The sequence below is a fragment of the Caretta caretta genome, chromosome 3, assembly GCF_965140235.1.
Source record: "Caretta caretta isolate rCarCar2 chromosome 3, rCarCar1.hap1, whole genome shotgun sequence".
NCBI classification, from domain to species: Eukaryota; Metazoa; Chordata; order Testudines; family Cheloniidae; genus Caretta; species Caretta caretta.
The window spans coordinates 208,281,781-208,299,029 of NC_134208.1; the positions used below are offsets into that span (position 1 = coordinate 208,281,781).

The following is a 17,249-nucleotide window of genomic DNA, read 5'->3' on the forward strand; positions in this document are numbered from 1 at the left end:
ACCTGGATCCAAGCCCGGGCACTCAAGGAGCAGCTAGGAAGGGGCAATTTGGTGCACAAGAAACATGGGAGAAGCCTGCATCTGACAGCCTGCTGGAGACTGGGGCCGCTTGGCACATTAGAAGCAAGTCACCCACAAGCCCATTGTCTCCAGGTCTCCTGCTACTGCTATATCTATCCCCAGCGACCCCTCGCCCATAACTGTAGGCCCAGCTCCCGGGACCGGATGCACAGCAGACAGGATGTTGCCAGGGTTCTGTGTATTGGCTGCATGTCTCTAAGCCCTTGTGGGGCCTTACAGCTGACGCAGGTTCTACGGGAACAGAACCCAGGGGGGTGCCTGGCCTTGTCACCCTGATGCGGTTTGTCCAGTGATTGTTTCCAGTGGTTCCAGCCTGCCCACAGTGGCTACAGCCCCACACTGCGGCACACATTTCTGCAGAGGTGTTGGGAGGAGATGGGCCACCTGGGACTGCTCACTGGCCCGAGGGAGGGTCCCATGGGGCAAGGCGTGGCCTTACTATGTCCTGTGCATGTCTTTGGGACCATCCCTGGGTCAGTTTGTTGCTTGGGGAGCCTCACGGCCATGCAAATGCCAGCCCCTGGCAGAAGCGCACATCCATCCCTAACATTGTACTCTCCCTGGCATGAGGATAGTCGTTTCCTGAATGTCTTCGGGAGACAGAGCACTTACCGAGCACTCCTGCAAACAACCCACCCCTAACAACAATGGGTCTGAGCGTCCACTTTGCGGTGTGTATGTGGATGCGTGTGTTTGTTCAGATGATGATTACCGGGGGGAGGAGAGTTCCTGACTGACATGTACACACTTCCGTGTTCTTAACCAAGTTTCATTTTCAAAGAGCTGCTTTGTGACCTGCACCAGCCAGGGCCTGCCCCAAGATGGCACTGGGTCAGATCCGAGACCCTCTGAGCACCACCGCTGCTGTCCTCTGGCCTGCCTAGATCCAGGGCGGAGGACTGAGAGATGACCCTGCCTGCTCTCTCTGACGCACCCAGGTGCCATGACGAGCGCCTTGCCCTCCGCCCACCCTTGCCCTGACACTGCTCAAACAGACCTAGAGCAGGTGGAGATGGTCACAAGACATGCCAAGCACTGGTGTGATCTGACCAGTACGGGGAGCACCTCTGACATGTAGCCTGAACAGGGCGGGTTTACAAAGGCACCAGTGCTGGGATCAGCAAAATTCCCGAGTGTAGCAGGGGCTTGCCCAGATGGCGCCTTTCCTAAGCTAGACCAAGAGGGTACAGAGCAGAGAAGGAGACCAGTGCAGTGGGTGAGCTGCGGTTCATTTGCATGTCTTACCTGTCTCTGAGGACCGATTGGTTCGGATTCCCGTCTGCGCTGTCGGAGAACTGGTGCTGAGTGTAACGGTGACTGGGCCGGGCTTCCTGGCTGCTGTTCAGGTTTGCTGTCAGATACCGTTTGACAGTGTCCTTCATGCCTGTGTGAACTGTCCTCCTCAGTCACAGGCTGCATCCCCCATGTTCTCCCATCGTGGATCTTTGGCCGGACTGCAGCTTCTGCTCCCAATCGCCTCCTCTCCTCGCCCTCGTCAATCGGCCTAAGCTCCTCGGGCTCTTCGTCTGTAGTTCCAGAAGTGCTCGGCTCAGCACCTGGATGAAAGTCCTTCAGCTCCGTCTCTTTATCAATGATAACCCACTCCTTGCTATCAAAGTCCTCCTCCTCCGCCAGCGGCACGGAGCGGAAAGCATTGCTGAGGGCCTCGTGCTCCACAGAAGCAGACACATCCATCCTGCCGCTCGCCTGACGGTCTACTTGGCCAGTGTCGATGGACAGCATCTGTGCTGGTTGGGAGGAACACACCAGCCGCGAAGGGGAACAAGGTAAATCTACACGAGATCTGAAAACAAGACAAAGAACCCTTAGAAACCAAGATCTGAGCCAAGATTTAGGATCACAAGGACATTAGGAGCCAACACAAAACCCACATGGTCTCTCAGAAAACCCATGTGATCCCTTCCCAATCCTCTGCCATACACCCAAGTAATATATCACCCAGCTTAACCGAAAATATGTAACTAGAACCTTCAATGATAAAAAGAAATCCCTTCCGAACTGCTTCAGGCTTAGGGCCAACTTCATGTCTTTTCCTTTTAAATGACTACAAGGAGAATATGGGAGTTTCACACCACTGGGAAACACCCCTTCAGGCCGCTCTCCTTCTGGTCAGCCTGTTTACAGTAGCACTGTAGTTTCCCTGGCACCAGGCTTCCCGTAACCTGATGACAGTCCTCTAACCCAGGCTACAAAAGTGCCTTGAAGACAGAGGGAATACTGGATGCTCATTTCATATCAGGGTTTTTTTACAGCCTTCCCAGAGGAGCAGTGGGGAAAAAAAAAACCTAACTGGCTTCAAGACTGAGCTTTATAAGTTTATGGAGGGGATGACCTGATGGGACTGTCTACAATGGCATGTGGCCCATCTGCAACTGCCAGTAGCAAAAATCTCCACCAACTGAAGACAGGACACTGGATAGGCAGGGCTCAGAGTTACTACAGAGAATTCTTTTCCAGATATCTGCCTGGCAGGTCTTGCCCACATGCTCAGGGTCTAACTGATTGCCATATTTGGGGTCAGGAAGGAATTTTCCCCTGGGTCAGATTAGCAGAAATCCTGGCGGGTTTTTTTTTTTTGCCTTTCTCTGCACTATGGGGCATGGGTCACTTGCAGGTTTAAACTAGTGTAAATGGAGAATTCTCTGAACCTTGAAGTCTTTAAACCATGATTTGAGGACTTCAGTAACTCAGCCAGAGGTTATGGTCTATTACAGCAGTGGGTGGGCAAGGTTCTGTGGCCTGCAATGTGCAGGAGGTCAGACTAGATGATCACAATGGTCCCTTCTGATCTTAAAGTCTATGAGGGTTTGACTTAAGGTGCACATGTGCCCATGCACCTTTGATCAGAGATTTTCAGGAGCAGTGCTCATTTGGCCCTCATATTCACCCTACGCATCCTCATGCCCTACACCGAGGCTATATGCATGGGTGAATTGCCCTCAGTTCTTTCTCCACCGCAAAGTCCCTCAGAGGAAACTCTAAAGCAAAGGGAAAGGAGGGTGGGGAGTGGAGCACCCACAGGGGCACACATCTCAAAGAACTCCAGGTACTGTGCAGGGTAAGTAAATGGAGGTTACTTATCTGTAACTGGAGGTTCTTCAAGATGTGTGCTCCCTATCCATCTTTCACATGCGAGTCCGCATGCGCACCACGAGCCTGAGTCTGGAGATTTTTAGTAGCAGTGTCCGTTGGTCCCTATGTCGAGTTCACACATGGGAGATTTGCGAGCAATGGTCAAACGTAAGGTGGGTGCGAGGGCGCAGACGTGACAGCTGACTGTAATACTGCCATCCCCACAGCTGTGTCTGTAGTAGAAGACTGGACCAAAGCGTGATGAGCAAGGGGCTCCAGGTAGCTACCCAACATACCTCCAGCAGAGGTACCTCTCTCAGACATGCAGCAGAGGTTGCTTGTGCTCTGAAGGAATGGGACCTCTCTCCCTCCAGGGATGTGAGCTAGTTGGTAGCAAAGGATAATGCAGCCAGAGATCCATTTAGAAAGTCTCTGTGCAAATAGAGCTTGACCCCTTGATTTCTCTGCTATTGACAAACAAAGTGTAGGCGTCTTTCTAAGTGCTTTTGTTCTTTGTACATAAAAGGCCAGCACTCTTCAGACATCTAGAGAATGAATTGGCCTTTCCTTATCAGACTCATGCAGTTTTGGGGAAAAAAAATTGGTAAGTGGGTTCTTTCTCTCATGTGCAACTCTGAAATTACGTTAGGGATGAATTCCAGGTGGGGGTGAAGAGATGTCTTTCCTTTATGAAAGGTATATATGGTACGTCTGCCATGAGTGCTCCTAGTTCACTGATTCTTCTGGCTGATGTGATGGCAACTAGGAAGGCAACTTTCACTGAGAGGTGGGACATAAGAGCATGTGGCTAAAGGTTCAATGGGAGGTCTGGTGAGAGATGAATGAACGAGGTTGAGGTCCCATTGAGGGGTTGGCTTCACCAATGGTGGGAAGGATCTAAGAAGTCCCTTCAGGATGTAGGTGTGAGGACAGGAGTCCACACTCAAACTTTCTACGGGCTTTGTCCGCCAGACAAGAGAGGCTAGAACTGACAGAATTATTACTTAGGCAACGATGCTGACTTTTTCTGGTGAGTAGACGGTGTCACGGAGTTCCTGGGCGATGCTCTGGAACTGCTCCCCATGAAGTCAGTCAGGACTCTGGGGTAGTCGCCTTTCTGTGAGCAGCCTGTCTTCAGGACACACAGCTCACACAGCTTCCACCTTCCTGGGTCTGACCTCGGAGCATTCAGCATCCTCTGCCTCTCCGTGCGCTTCCCACAGCGAGTCCGCTCAGGCGGTGCTCCTGGGGAAGCCAGAGGGTCCTGCACCCCAACTTCGCAGTCAGACGTGACTCTCAGCCAGCCAGTAAAACAGAAGGTTTATTAGACGACAGGAACATGGTCTAAAACAGAGCTTGCAGGTGCAGAGAACGGGACCCCTCAGCTGGGTCCATTCTGGGGGGCAGTGAGCCAGACAACCACGTCTGCACTTCACTCCATGTCCCAGCCAGCCCCAAACTGAAAAACCCCTCCAGCCCCTCCTCCTCTGGGCTTTGTTCCTTTCCCGGGCCAGGAGGTCACCTGATTCCTTTGTTCTCCAACCCTTCAGCTCTCACCTTGCAGGGGGGGAAGGGCCCAGGCCATCAGTTGCCAGGAAACAGGGTGTCGGCCATTCTCTGTGTCCAGACTCCTGCACACACATGCCCTCTAGGGCACTGCAATGATCATACACCCTTACCCCACCACCTAGATACTTAAGAACTGCCTAGGGGAAACTGAGGCACCCCCACACTATTCAGAGGAAACATTAAGAACAGTCCCACTTCGTCACATCTCTCCCCCCTTCGAGATCGAACTGAGCGGGGTCACTTTAGCCGGTGACCTGGGGAAGTTCGAAGCCACCAACGTTCCCATGGATGCCCCAGCATCTCTCCCATTCCTTGGTAGGAGTTACACCAGGCCCTTCCAGTTTCACGCCCTCCCTTAGATCAGGGTTGGTCGATAGCACTCGCAGGCCGCATGTGGGAAGGTTTATGCAGCCCATGCCCTTTGGCCACCCCAAGAATGTCTCCCCATTGACCATCACCTTCTACTCCCACTGGAGGTCCGGGGGGCCTGGCCCCAGGAAACTCCACACAGACATATAGGTTGGGGTCAGGAGTGGGAGCCTGTCCACATCCCCAACCACCTGGCTGACGGAGTCTATGGCCTTGGGACCCAGCAAGGGAGCTAGACACCGGGGCTTTTCCGCAGGGTCCCCTTGGTTCAAATCGCCAGCCTGCTCAAAGGCAGTGAGGTGGGCATCCACACCCCCCCCCTCCTTAACCAGGGGCAGCAATTTAGACTCGAGGTTCCCTGCGGAACTGGCCCCCCGGGATCTATCCCCACTCACCCCGGGGAGGTCCCCTAGGCCTCTCCGCCCCACCACCGCCAGTTCATGCTGCTGCTGCTTCTGCAGCTCTTTCTCGGGCTCTCGCTGTCTCCCACGGTCCTCTTGCTCTCTCAGACTCAGCTGCAATCCCGTCCGTCTTGATCCCCCGATGGGGAACCCGATCATGAAGACCCTCGTCTGGTCGGGGACAGGAGTCTTGGCGATGCCTGGCTCCCGCTTCAGCTGCTCCCAGATCCTGCTATAGCCCCAGTTGGGGTCAGGAATCTGTTCCTTAGAGCGGTCATCCTCCTCCAGCTGCACGATTAACTCTGCTTTGGTGAACTTTCCAATGCTCAACCCTCTCTTTCTGCACAGGGTTACAATGTCCTTCTTAAGGAGACGGTGACAGGCCATCACTCCGCTCCTCCCAAGTTGTTGTGGACTCACAGGCCCGTGTGTTCTCAGCTCCCCACGGTTTCCAGGGAGAACCCCTAGTGTGCCAGCCCTTCTCAAGGTCACCACCTCTTTGCCAGGGTCGAGCTGCAGACTCCTCCGCCCCTGAGACTGCTCACTGCAGTCCCCAGGGGGACCCCATTACTGCACAGTACTTCTCGCTGGTCACACACTCCCAGGGGTTAACCGCCCCCCGAAACCGCTCCTCTCTGAGCCTTCAGCAGGCCTGGTCCTCGGCAATCCCCCTTCGTGTTACTGCTCCCCAGTCACTTACTGCAGGAAGCGCCATCCACGGGGTGCAGTAGATCCCACCGCTGCCACCAGTTGTCACGGAGTTCCTGGGCGATGCTCTGGAACTGCTCCCCATGAAGTCAGTCAGGACTCTGGGGTAGTTGCCTTTCTGTGAGCAGCCTGTCTTCAGGACACACAGCTCACACAGCTTCCACCTTCCTGGGTCTGACCTCGGAGCATTCAGCATCCTCTGCCTCTCCGTGCGCTTCCCACAGCGAGTCCGCTCAGGCGGTGCTCCTGGGGAAGCCAGAGGGTCCTGCACCCCAACTTCGCAGTCAGACGTGACTCTCAGCCAGCCAGTAAAACAGAAGGTTTATTAGACGACAGGAACATGGTCTAAAACAGAGCTTGCAGGTGCAGAGAACGGGACCCCTCAGCTGGGTCCATTCTGGGGGGCAGTGAGCCAGACAACCACGTCTGCACTTCACTCCATGTCCCAGCCAGCCCCAAACTGAAAAACCCCTCCAGCCCCTCCTCCTCTGGGCTTTGTTCCTTTCCCGGGCCAGGAGGTCACCTGATTCCTTTGTTCTCCAACCCTTCAGCTCTCACCTTGCAGGGGGGGAAGGGCCCAGGCCATCAGTTGCCAGGAAACAGGGTGTCGGCCATTCTCTGTGTCCAGACTCCTGCACACACATGCCCTCTAGGGCACTGCAATGATCATACACCCTTACCCCACCACCTAGATACTTAAGAACTGCCTAGGGGAAACTGAGGCACCCCCACACTATTCAGAGGAAACATTAAGAACAGTCCCACTTCGTCACAGACGGACTGAAGCCAGGTTTGCCAACAATAGGATGGAGCCTGGCAAATGACGTCATGTGTGTGCATGAGACCTTGTGGCCAAGGAAGGAGAGGCAAGCTTTGACTGGAGTTCACGGTCTGAGGGTGACCTGGTTTATAGGGTTTCCTTGGCATGGAATCTTTTGTTAGATACATAGGCTCTTGCTGCAGTCAAGTCCAAGGTCACTCCTATGAAATTTATGGACCTAGTGTGGGGGGTTAAAGTGGACTTTTTGTGGCTGACTCAATTCCCGGGGAGGTAGTAGATTGAGGAGTAATCGGGTTGCCAATTGGACTTCCTTGTATGATCTGCCTGTCAGAAGCCAGTCATCGAGGTATGGGAAGACAGTCAACCCACTGCCACCACTGAAAAGACCCTTGTAAAGAACCTGGGTGCCATAGCTAGCCCGAATGGAAGGACTCTGAATTGGTAATGGTCATGACCAATGAAGAACCTGAGGAATCTTCTGTGGCCTGGGTGAATGTGCATTTGAGCACCTTCCACACTGAGAGTCACAAACCATGTGCCCTCTTCCAGAGAGGGAAATATTGATGCCAATGTGACTATGCAGAATTTTAATTTTTGGATGAATATATTTAGTCTGTGTACGTCGAGAATCTGTCTCCATCCCCCATTCTTTTTGGGAACTAGAAGTAAAGGGGATAGAATGCTTTCCCTTGATGTTGAGGTGGAATTCTTTCTATGGCTCCCTGGTGGAGAAGGGAGTCCACTTCTCGATGCAACATTTCCACAGGAGGCTGATCCCTGAAAAGGGCCCAGGAAGGGATTTTGTGGGTGAAAGTGGACAGAAACTTGGTCAGTTAGTGAATAGTGAATCATTTCCAGCACTTATTTGTCTACTATTAAAGCCCTCCAGCTGAGGGCAAATTGGGTAAGGCAGCCTCCAAAAAACTAAGTGGAAGGATGATGTGGCATCAGTAAAGGGATACAGGCCCTGAGGGTCCCATCATAACTAATTCTTTGGCTGTGGGTTAGAGTGAGGTGTGGCAGTGGATGTCACGGGAGCTGAGTACTTGGGAGCGTTGGTACTTGGGAGCGTGGTAAAATGATTGAGGAGGTGGTCTTACGCTATTCCCCAGTTGTGATGCTTCCTCGTAGGGGCAGGGGTACAGATACCCAGAGAACAAAGCATTGTCCTTGAGAGAATGGAGAGATTTATCCATCTTCGTTGAATGTGTTAGCTGTATCAAAGGCAGATTTTGAATGGTACTCTGCATCTCTCTAGGGAAACCTGAGGATTGCAACAAGGAATCTCTCCTCATGACAATGGCCATACATATCCCTCTGGTTAGTCTCTAAGGTGCCACTAGTACTCCTTTTCTTTTTGCAAATACAGACTAACACGGCTGCTACTCTGAAACCTCTGGATGCAGCATCTGCAGTATCTACTGCAGCCTGCAGAGTGGTTTTGGACAATCATTTGCCTTCATCAACTGAGCTCTATCTTCCTGAGGGATCTTGTCCTTAAAACCCAATAACTCTGCATAATTAGTGAAGTCATATGTAGGTAGGGGCCTGATACTTTGAAATTCTAAACTGGAAAGAGTCAGGAGACCTTTCTCCCTAGGAGGCCAAGTTGTCTGGCACCTTGTACCAGGGTGTAGTTTTGAGGCCTTGCAGCCTGGATCTTTTGGTGGCTGCCTGTAGCATCAGAGAGACAGGCAGCAGATGAAAGAATAGAAACTCAGCCCCCTTAGATGAAACCAAGTAGTGCTTACCAGCCCTCGTCAGGGTGGGAGCACAAGAAGCAGGAGTGGTGCCACACTGTTGTAGCTGGATCCATGATGGTCACATTGATCAGGAGTGCCACTTGACTGGGACCCGAGGGTTGCAGGATGTCCAGCAATCTATATTGAGGGTCCTGAACCTATTCATGCTGTATCTGGAGCTAAAATGTCACCTTTTGTAGGAGTTCTTGATATTGCCTGTAGTCATCAGGCAGACATGTGAAGATGGGGTAACCAACTCATCTGGGGAAGAGGACAAAACTGCTGCCAGACCTTTGGATCTGGTTCAACTTTGTCTTCTGTATATGCTGATGGAGCCAGTTAGTGTTGGCCAGGAGATTGCAAATGAGGCTCATGTACTGATTCCAGGCCTAGAATAGGGATCCCAAGAGCCCCAGTAATGCTAGTGTGAAGGATCAGCCAGCTGAGGAGGACCCCAGGGCACAGGGTACCACCTGTCTCTTGGAAAGTCATATCTGGTCAGAGGACAGAACCCTGACCTCGTAGGGCTTCTATCTCGGCCTGTTCCTGTGTGGTAGGGTAGGGCCTCTTCTGGAGCCTCCAACGCATTGGGTGAAAGAGCTGGATCCTGAACCACCAGCGGAACTGATGGTACTGATGGTTGTGTGCCCAGGCTCGTGGGTGGGAGAGGAGAGAGACTCTGGATGCTCTGTATAGCTTCCTCCTCTGGAGTAATGATGTCTCTGAATAAAGACGTACCCGAAAGGATGGGGGAGTGGGGATAAGGGAGAGCAAAAATGTCCTCTGGAGAGATGTGGGTCTCACACTGCCCTGGTATGCGGAGTGGCTCAGTTGGTGGGACTCTTGGACCTGGTGCTTCCCTGGTCACTGTAGAAGATGGATCCCTCTGGGGCAGTGACGATATCATCATCTGATCTGGATGCCGAAGGGAACAGCGGTGGATGTCTGTCTTTAGGTGTGCACGTCGGAACCAGCACCAGGACTGACGGAGCTGTTCTCCTTCACGCCACTTTCTCTTGCTGAGGTGGATTATGTGGGCCTAAATCTTTAGTACCTGTGAACGAGGACACTCTCAACTGAGAGTGCCAGACAGCCCAAATTCCCCTTTATGGGACAGGTTCAGGGCTTTAGTCCTTTACACACAAGCCAGAGGGGATGAGAGACAATGGCTGCTCCAGGAGCAGCATAGGCTGAGCCAAGCTTCCTTCGAAGAGCAGGCTCTAGCAGGAGGTGGTCCCAAAGGGGACGCTCCATCCCAGACATACTGCACAGGCTGAGACACACTAACCTCACTGACCCCGCACCAGCAGAGTGCAGCTGGTCCACAAGGGATTAAAAAGCAGAGTCATTAGAACCACTTGCTCTAGGCTGGCAGGATGTGACGGGGGCAGCAGGGAAGCCTAGAGGAAGGAAAATGTGGATAGCCAGATGAGCTCATCTTCCTCAGAATCCCCCTTGCAAGCCTAGTTCACGGCACTGAGCCTGGCCAGGGCACCTTCAGAAGAGTAGGCACCGGTCATGACAGCTTCATGGAGGCGGTTTCATAGCCCCAGCTAGGAATATGAACACCGCAGCGCCCTTTCTGACCAAGGAGGAGGTATTGGAAAGATTGGCTGCATGGGGCACGGTGAGGAGCCGGCTTCAGTCTTTCCGTGCAGCTACATGAGCTGTCTCCCCAATCCATGTGGACCTCCGATGAGCATGGCAAGTCCCTGCCACTTGGGGGTGAACCTGATTGGGCCCAGCGTTTGGGGCTTGGCCACACCACTGACCATGAAGTCACAATCTGGGCCCAGAGCACCAGTGGAGAAGAGGAAGAGCAGAGGGAGGAGGAAGGGCATGCCACCACCAAGGCCTGCAGCCTAGCTCCCTCCATGAAGCAGAGCTGCTGAGAGAAGGCAACTGGGCTGCAATGCAATCCCAGGTTTGCACAGGGGATGCCAGGACACTGAGTCTCAGGGGCTCCTGGAGCTTTGTGGGCCTGGTTAGCACAGCAGTCAGATCCCCACCCCAGGGCCCTGTCCAGGCTGCAGCCTCCACTATTGCAGACCAGGGAGTTGTGAATTTGCCAGTGTTGGAGCCTGCTGGCTCTGCCCTGTGTCTGACACCTCCCTGCATCATCAGTGGGTTCAGATTTCTATCCAAGCCACACCAGAACGGCCCCAGTGCTGAGCTTTGTGGAATGCTCATTTCCTACTCCTCTCTACCCTAAACTGCTCCCCTTCCTCATTGTGGCCTGTACGGTTCATTTCCTGTGAGCCCCGACGGATCTCAGACAAGGTTTTCCTGTGGCCTTTGCCACTTGAAGTCAGGGCTTGCTCTCCAGATTGCCGGTGCGCTGTGCGTACACACAAGCACGCTTCTCTGTGGTCCCACAGCCAGGAGGTGAACTGGTGAAACGAGCACGTTCAGGGACAGCAAGGTAAACCCCAGTCTAGGTGCGTCCCATTTAACTCTCAGAGTGGTGGGGCATATTTGTGTGGATAGTGGTCCACTCCCACCTCCCTCCTGCTGCCATCCACGTGCTGTGAACACTCTCCAGTTGCTGGACTCACCTTTGCCTCCTTCAAACAAACCTCCTTCCCTTCCAGCTGTGACTCCCTGCCCACACCAGCAACTGACCCCGATCCCCACTTCCTGTTCCTAAACTCCCAGCAACCCCTCTGCACACCTGTCCTGCCATCCCAGAGCTTCTAACCTCTCCCCCCGAAGCCATCTTCCTACTGTGACTCTCAAGAATGGCATGGCCCTAGATTGCCAGCCTTCGGACCCGCTGAGTTTCCAGCTGGGAGAGCAGCAGCGTGCTGAGAGTAAAAGAGCTGACATCACCCAGGGCATGTTTCTCAATGACGGCAAGATACCAGCTAGCAAACCAGCCAGGCGTCCTCCGCACAAACATCTCCAGGCTTCACAAGAAAGACTTGGCGGTTTTATAGAGGGGCGAAGAAGAGGAGGAGCCTACGACGGCAGCCCCGGCAGAGCCTGTCATACCAATAACTGTACCAAAAGCGAGAGACAAACTGAGGCTGAAGAAAAATACTTTACAATGTGTAACAAATCCAGCCACACCCCTTGCAGGGCAGGAGGTCACTGGGCTCGCTTGCCCTTCATTTCCCAGGGCAAAGCAGAAAGGGATGCTGTGGTGTGTGAGCAAACCTTCTCTCGTGGAGATCTGCTTTGCCATCGGCAGTGGAAAGGCGCTCCGACTCAGGGCTGTTCACACGACGGTATCTCGGAGAGCGCACTTGAGTGGTAGGGGAGTCTGGAGGCGCCCGTATAGGGGAGGTAGGGCAGACACCACTTCTTTGTTCCTCTTCCACCATGCACTGGGTCTGTATGGGGGAAAACACAGAGAACGTCAAGGAGCTGATGGCAGACACGGAGGAGAACCCAGCACGGCCCACCAGCTGGGACGCTCGCTCTGGGTTTGAATCTCTCCTGTCTCTTCCTTCCAGAACAATACAGTCCCAGCTGTCCTCTCATGGCTTGTGCTAGCGGTGCTCAGAGGAACGTAGGGGCTTGTCCACACATGGAAGCTATTCCACATGAAGGAAGGGTGTGAGTCTAAAGCAGAACAGCTGTACTGGAATAACACCGTGTGTGGACCCTCTTACTTCAGAAGAAGAGGGTCTTTTCTGGCTGAGCTTCATGTACCTCCTCAACCTAATCTATGTGTGTGTTTGGGGTGAACTTGCTTTTAAAAAAACCTCTTGCAGCAGCTAAGGGAGTGGAGGTGGGCAAGGGAGAATCCTCTCTGTCACACAGCCTGCTCTGGACCCTGGTGTGGCTGCCCAGAGCCTGTTCCTGTGCCAGGGCTGCTTTCCTGGCAGGGGCTGGGTGTTATGTAGTCCCTGGTCTTCTGGCCATGCTCAGGGGCCCAGGCCTGACCTGGGCCCTGTTGTGCTGGCAGCAGGAGATGGTCCCTGCCCCACAGAATTTACCATCGACACAAGACGTGAGTGTAACAAGCAGGCGGGAAATGGGGAGGGAGGACAAGAGTTACTACTGTAACTGTGCAGCAGATAATGCCCCGCCTAGAGTGGATGCAGCTACCCTGGGTAATGACGTTTTATACATGGTATCGCTATTTCTGTAGAGGCATGGGAACAAGCCAGATCAGGATAAAGCACCTTTTTAGCGGCATAACTGCATCCACAGTTGAGGTGGGACTGGTATACCCCATCAGTGACAAATCAGCCCTCTAAGAGACATAGTGGTACAAACTCTGTGTGCAGAGCCAGGCCTGACCCTGGGCATATGCCATGGGATAGAAATCATTTAGACGGTGTGTGAAACGAATAGCCAAATAACGAACCCGCCATCCCTGCTGAGCATCTGCCCAGGATCAGCTGGCAATTTCCTGCAGCGATCACAGGAGAAGTAGGTCTGGAGGAGAGGGCAGTGATTTCGTGGGCTAGCCCATGAAGCAGCTCTCTCCACAAGGGGCGGCAAGGTAGAACGTGTGAAGGTGTTTGTGAGAGAAGCAGAGCCCTGGCATCCTTGGCTGGTGCAGGGAAGTGGACACAAGAGCAGATAATTAGAGAGGGGCAGAGTACTGAAGGGCTGTAGGCCAGTGAGCCTGATGCAGCAGAGAAAGGGAGGCCAATGGGAGGCTTTGGTCAGAGTAACGGCCAGCCAGGAAGCAGATCTCAGCCCAGGGTTTTGCACAGACTGGAAGGGAGCAGGTAGGCCAGAGGCAGGTGGTTGCAGTAGTGAAGCGGGGAGCTGCAGCGGGCCTGGCTGGGAGAGAGAGAAAGGGTTGGATCTGAGAGATGTGGAGAACAGTGGCACGGTCTGGCTGCTGCCTGAACTGGGCGGGGACAAGAGTGGGGAGTCCGAGCAGCCCCAGGGCTGCAGGACAGGGTGCCCAGGAGCACGGTGGTGGGGTCAGCAGTGATGCAGGCCAGCGACGGAGAAAGGAGAGCTTTCAGCGGTCAGTCTGGTGCTGAAGCAGCACAGGAGGCTGGGACTGAGGCTGGAAGCAGGTACACAGAGCGGGGAGCTTCCTTATATGGAGCGACAGCAGCTCCTCCGGCCCAGGGGCTGACCGGGACTCATCTGCCAAGCGGGATTCGCTGCAGCTCTGCTGCGGTGTCCTTTTATCTGAAAACATGCAGCATATAGCTACAGCCTCTGGAATGGGATGGATCACTTGGTGATTCCCTGTTCTCTTCATTCCCTCTGGGGCACCTGGCCTTGGCCACTGTCGGAAGACAGGAGACTGGGCTCGATGGGCTACCGGACTTTGGCCTGACCCAGTGTGGCCGCTCTTAAGTTCTCGGACAGAAAAAAAAGGAGAGGCTGGAGTTTCCTGGGGCAGGATGCTAAGCCCCCAGCCCGGCTTGGTGCCAAGCAACCACAATTTTTGTTGAAGTCCCTGGGAGCGCCAGATGCTCAGCACCTGCAGGAGGCCCTCAGCTGCTTCTCCTGGAAACTGGCAAGAAGCAACAGCTCTCTCAGACAGAGGGAGGGTCACCCTGGTCAGACTTTGGCTCCTGAAGAGACCTCTCTTATCTGTGGGTGACCTTATGGCATAGCTCACCAGTGCCCTGGCATTCAGCACTGTCAAGATGGACCAATACTGTGCAGAAAGGAGGCCTGAATGCCCTCTCTGACATGAAGGCTCCTGGTGTAACTCACATCTATCTCTGAAGGAAACCAGACTGGCATGACGGGGAAGCCGAGTTTCCCAGGCCCAGTACCTTGTATGTACCATCCAGGGGGAATGCAGAGAATGGCGAGTAAAAGAAACCATTGGGAAGGAATGCCTATGGCTGCCAACTGGAGCAGACCAGAGAGGGAAATGAGACTGGCAGCACTTGCTCCAACACTAACAATATGACATAACTCCTGCATGAGCCAAAATGAGCACCCGCAAGGAAAACCACAAGTGGATTTTCTGTGCCAGGGTCTCTAAGGGGTATCTCAGGCCTGAAGGAAAAGCTGCAGTATATTTGGTGGCTCTCAAGAACAGAAAAAGCTGAGGTGACTTTTAGAACCAGGAGTTACCGATTTTTGTGGAATATGGTTTCCACAATATGGAAGTAAGAAGGTAAGACAAGATGGAAACAAAGCTTCCCCATTCTAGTGTATGATCCTGTCTCTGCTACACACCAGTCTCTAAAGGAAACATGCCAGCCCACAATACTTGCATCCAAGAGTTTAAAATGAGTTGGCTGTGACGCTCTCCAGACTAGTGATGTTAATTTTTAATAAATCCTGGAATACTAAGTAGCTCCAGAGGCCTGGAAGAATGCTAATGCCATGCCAATATATAAAAGGCATGCACGGAATGACCCGGGTAGCGACAGGGTGGTTAGCCTGCCACAGATTCCAGTCAGAGCCATGAAAAGGTTGATATAAGTCTCAATCCACAAAGACCTAAAGGATGGGAATATAGTCCATGTCAATCAACAGGCCTTCATGGAAAATAGGACTTGTCAAATGAACTTGATATCATTCTTTGACAAGATCACAAGTCCAGTTGATAAAGATAACCATTTTGATGTTATACACTTGGACTTAGTACCACATGACGCTCCGATTAAAAAATTAGCACTAAAAATCAGTGTGGCACATGTGAAATGGGTTTCAAACTGGCTGACAGGTCTCAAACCTAACTCTTAATGTGGAATCATCATCCAATGAGAGTGTTTCTAGTGGGGTCCTGCAGTTCTTGGTCCTTGATCCAAAAATATTTGGCATTTTTATTAATGATCTGGAAGAAAATATAAAAACCTTGGTGATGAACAGATGACGAAAGATTGGTGGGTTGGTAAATCATGATGGGAACAGGTCACTGACACAAAGTGATCTGGACCACTTGATGAGATGGGGTGGGATCTGAGTTACTACAGAGAATTCTTTCCTGGGTATCTGGCTGGTGAATCTTGCCCATATGCTCAAGGTTTAGCTGATCGCCATATTTGGGATTGGGAAGGAATTTTCCTCCAGGGCAGATGGGAAAAGGCCATGGAGGTTTTTCACCTTCCTCTGTGCATGGGGCACGGATCACTTGCTGGAGGATTCTCTGCTCCTTGAAGTCTTTAAACCATGATTTGAGGACTTCAATAGCTCAGACATAGGTGAGAGGTTTATCGCAGGAGTGGGTGGGTGAGATTCTGTGACCTGCATGGTGCAGGAGGTTGGACTAGATGATCATAATGGTCCCTTCTGACCTTAATATCTATGAATCTATGAGATGGCAGCTATCAAGTAATAAGTGTTTTTAAACAACCAAATTTGAGGTCATTCATCTAGAAGCAGTGAATGCAGGTCACATGTACTGGATAGGGGCTCTGTCTGGGGAAGCAGTGATTAAAGGTCTTTGGGATCCTGGGGAAAACCAAGTGGACATGACTTCCCAGTGCAATGCTGTGGCATAAGGCTAACATGAAGAAATATTGGGTGCAAGTAGGGAGGCGATATTACCTCTGTATAAGTAGTCACTGGTGAGACCATTGCCAGAAACGGTGCCCATTTCCGGTTTCTACATATCAAAAGGGATGCTGAAAAATTCGAAGTGCAATTCAGAGAGAAGCTACAAGGAAGATTTGAGGTGTGGAAAACCTGCCTAGCAGTAAGAAAAGGAGTACTTGTGGCACCTTAGAGACTAACCAATTTATTTGAGCATGAGCTTTCGTGAGCTGTAGCTCACGAAAGCTCATGCTCAAATAAATTGGTTAGTCTCTAAGGTGCCACAAGTACTCCTTTTCTTTTTGCGAATACAGACTAACACGGCTGTTCCTCTGAAACCTGCCTAGCAGTGAGAAACTTATGGAGCCCAAGCCTTGTACCTTATCCAAGAGAAGATAAAGAGGTGATTTGATCTTGGTTTATAAGTACCTACATATGAAGAAGATGTCTCATACTAAAGCAGCTTCCCAAGGGATGGGGCAAATTTTCCAAAGCGTAGAGTCCTTATATTGAGCTGGGATGGCTCAAAGACACACATTAGCTCAACCACAAGTTTTTGAGCTGGACAGCATCACTCCTGTAGCAAGGAGAAAGAATTCCCTCAGCGCAGCAGACACTGGGTGAGGTTCTCTGGCCTGTGTTATACAGGAGGTCAGACTAGATGGTCACAATGGTCCCTTCTGGTTTTAAATCTACGGCCTGAGTTGGGCACGCACACCTCACTGCCAGACAAGAGGAAGGTTCCTTACTTTGCTGATGCTGATCCTGAGTTTGTTGCGGTTCACGTCTGTCTCTTCCCAAACCTCGGTCTCGTTGAAGGCAATGTTAGGAGGCTGGCCCAGCCCTTCCACTGGCCGGCCTGGCAGGATCGGAGGAGCATTCTCTTGGTCGCTCAAGTGTTCACCCTGCAGGACATCTTCAGTGTTCTCACGCAGCAAATCCCCAGGAACTGGAGTGACGTTAACCACCCTAAGGGGGACATCAAGACAGGACAACAATACTGATCACATAGAGAACCAGGACCCTTATATATCCTGCACCCTGGACCTGCCTCAGCACCCCCACCATATGTAGGAGCTGCTAGGCTAA

The 17,249-nt window shown here is 52.3% G+C and overlaps 1 protein-coding gene across 5 annotated transcripts in view; it reads right to left on the reverse strand.

Annotated features, from left to right (window-relative positions):
* The window catches only part of TTBK1 (tau tubulin kinase 1), a 154,693-nt gene that overhangs the window by 36,851 nt on the left and 100,593 nt on the right, over positions 1-17,249 (reverse strand). For all 5 annotated transcript variants that reach the window (XM_075127284.1, XM_075127285.1, XM_075127283.1 and 2 more), the window contains 3 exons: positions 16,910-17,129; positions 11,901-12,076; positions 1,327-1,885 (listed from right to left, as the gene is read on the reverse strand). In XM_075127284.1, the coding sequence (XP_074983385.1) occupies positions 1,327-1,885; positions 11,901-12,076; positions 16,910-17,129 (955 nt within the window). The remainder of the gene's footprint in view (positions 1-1,326; positions 1,886-11,900; positions 12,077-16,909; positions 17,130-17,249) is intronic.